Source organism: Babylonia areolata, chromosome 7 (genome assembly GCF_041734735.1).
Source record: "Babylonia areolata isolate BAREFJ2019XMU chromosome 7, ASM4173473v1, whole genome shotgun sequence".
NCBI classification, from domain to species: Eukaryota; Metazoa; Mollusca; class Gastropoda; order Neogastropoda; family Buccinidae; genus Babylonia; species Babylonia areolata.
The window spans coordinates 47,967,318-47,969,817 of record NC_134882.1 but is presented as its reverse complement, the minus strand read 5'-3'; the positions used below and the strand labels follow the sequence as shown (position 1 = coordinate 47,969,817).

The 2,500-nt window shown below is 37.9% G+C and overlaps 1 protein-coding gene across 1 annotated transcript in view; it reads right to left on the bottom strand.

Annotated features, from left to right (window-relative positions):
• LOC143284088 (cytoplasmic dynein 2 heavy chain 1-like) overlaps positions 1 to 2,500 on the bottom strand; it is a 157,573-nt gene that overhangs the window by 41,447 nt on the left and 113,626 nt on the right. Inside the window, 1 exon segment of the mRNA XM_076590729.1 lies at positions 333 to 431. Within this exon segment, the coding sequence (XP_076446844.1) occupies positions 333 to 431 (99 nt within the window).

Genomic DNA, 2,500 nt, shown 5'->3' with positions numbered 1-2,500 from the left:
GTGTGATTGTGCTATTGTGTGTGTGTGTGTGTTTGTTTGTTTGTGTGCGTGTGTGTGTGTGTGTGTGTGTGTGTGTGTGTGTGTGTGTGTGTGTGTGTGTGTGTGTGTGTGTGTTGTGTGCTATGTTTGTGTGTGTGCGTGTGTGTGTGTATGTGTGTGTGTGTTTGTGTGTGCATGTGTTTGTATATCATTTTTTTTTTTTTTTCTTTGACAATGGATTCTTCAGTCAGACAAAAAGACAGCGACACACACACACACACACACACACACACACACACACACACACACACACACACACACACACACACACACACACACACACACACACAGACCTGTTGGTTGATGACCTCCAGACGGTTGTCCTTCATGTGGACCTTCAGCCACTCCGTGGCCCGCGACGAGGGGTCCAGCAGGAAGGGCCGCAAGGACTTCTGTCACGGCACGGGCACTCAGAAATCACAACCACCAACAACAAACGCACACATGACTGTTCTCTCTGATAAATATAGAAAACACTACCACCATAACAAATACACACATGACTGTTATCTTTGGTAAATATAGAAAACACCACCATCAACAACCAACACACACATGACTGTTCTCTCTGGTAAATATAGAAAACACCACCACCATCAACAATATACACACATGACTGTTATCTTTGGTAAATATAGAAAACACCACCATCAACAACCAACACACACATGACTGTTTTCTCTGGTAAATATAGAAAACACCACCATCAACAACCAACACACACGTGACTGCTCTCTCTGGTAAATATAGAAAACACCACCATCAAAAACCAACACGCACATGGCTGTTCTCTCTGGTAAATACAGAAAACACCACCACCAACAACAAACACACACATGACTGTTCTCTCTGGTAAATATAGAAAACACCACCACCAACAACAAACACACACATGACTGTTCTCTCTGGTAAATATAGAAAACACCACCATCAACAACCAACACACACATGACTGTTCTGTGTTCTCTCTGGTAAATATAGAAAACACCACCATCAACAACCAACACAAATATAGAAAACACCATCATCAACAACCAACACAAATATAGAAAACACCACCATCAACAACCAACACACACATGACTGCTCTCTCTGGTAAATATAGAAAACACCACCATCAACAACAAACACACGCATGACTGTTCTCTTTGGTAAATATAGAAAACACCACCATCAACAACCAACACACACATGACTGTTCTCTCTGGTAAATATAGAAAACACCATCATCAACAACCAACACACACCTGACTGTTCTCTCTGGTAAATATAGAAAACACCACCATCAACAACCAACACACACATGACTGTTCTCTCTGGTAAATATAGAAAACACCATCATCAACAACCAACACACACATGACTGTTCTCTCTGGTAAATATAGAAAACACCACCATCAACAACAAACACACACATGACTGTTCTGTGTTCTCTCTGGTAAATATAGAAAACACCACCATCAACAATATACACACATGACTGTTCTCTCTGGTAAATATAGAAAACACCACCATCAACAACAAACACACACATGACTGTTCTCTCTGGTAAATATAGAAAACACCACCATCAACAACCAACACACACATGACTGTTCTCTGGTAAATATAGAGCTAGCTTTTAGTTTCCGTCACAGTTTCAAGGAGATGGCAAACAGTGTCGGGTGACCCGCAACAGAAGCTCAGAAAATACTACAAAAAAACATATTAAAAAAAAAAAAAAGATGGATACCTGACCTACATATACATCCAACTCGTTGGTCAAGTCTTGAGATTCCACCCGAGCTTTGTATAAAATATCAACGTAAAATGAAATTAAATGAATAAATAAATACATTCAACAAGTTAGTAAATGTACGAAGATAATACAACAAAAAGAAGGATGCGTAAAAGGCAAGTGTACGTGCATCTCTCTCTCTCTCTCTCTCTCTCTCTCTCTCTCTCTCTCTCTCTCTCTCTCTCTCTCTGTATATATATATATATATATATATATATATATATATATATATATATATATATATATATATATATATATATATATATATATATATATATATGGTTGAATGTATGGATGTATTCATCAGAACACATATAGCTATAGAGACTTCTGCAATTCAACTTCAGCAAAGAAATACATCAGAATAAATGCACCCAATCCAAGATTATTATGTACACAGCGAGTTTCATTTTGGTAAATGCATGCACTCCAAAGAACAAGTTAAAAAAAAAAAACGGCTATGAAACTTTCCGATCAGCAAACACAGCAAACAAATCTGTCACATCATTCGAAAGTCCAAAATCAGCGCTATGTAAAAGAAAAAAAAAAAGTTATCACGGTTTTTGCACATTTAACCATGGAACGCAAGCACCAACTTTTAAAGAACATTGAAAAAAAAAAAAGATTTGGTTTTCGCCCACAGTTACACAGCAAAGAATTATATCAGAACACTGGTGTTTTGCA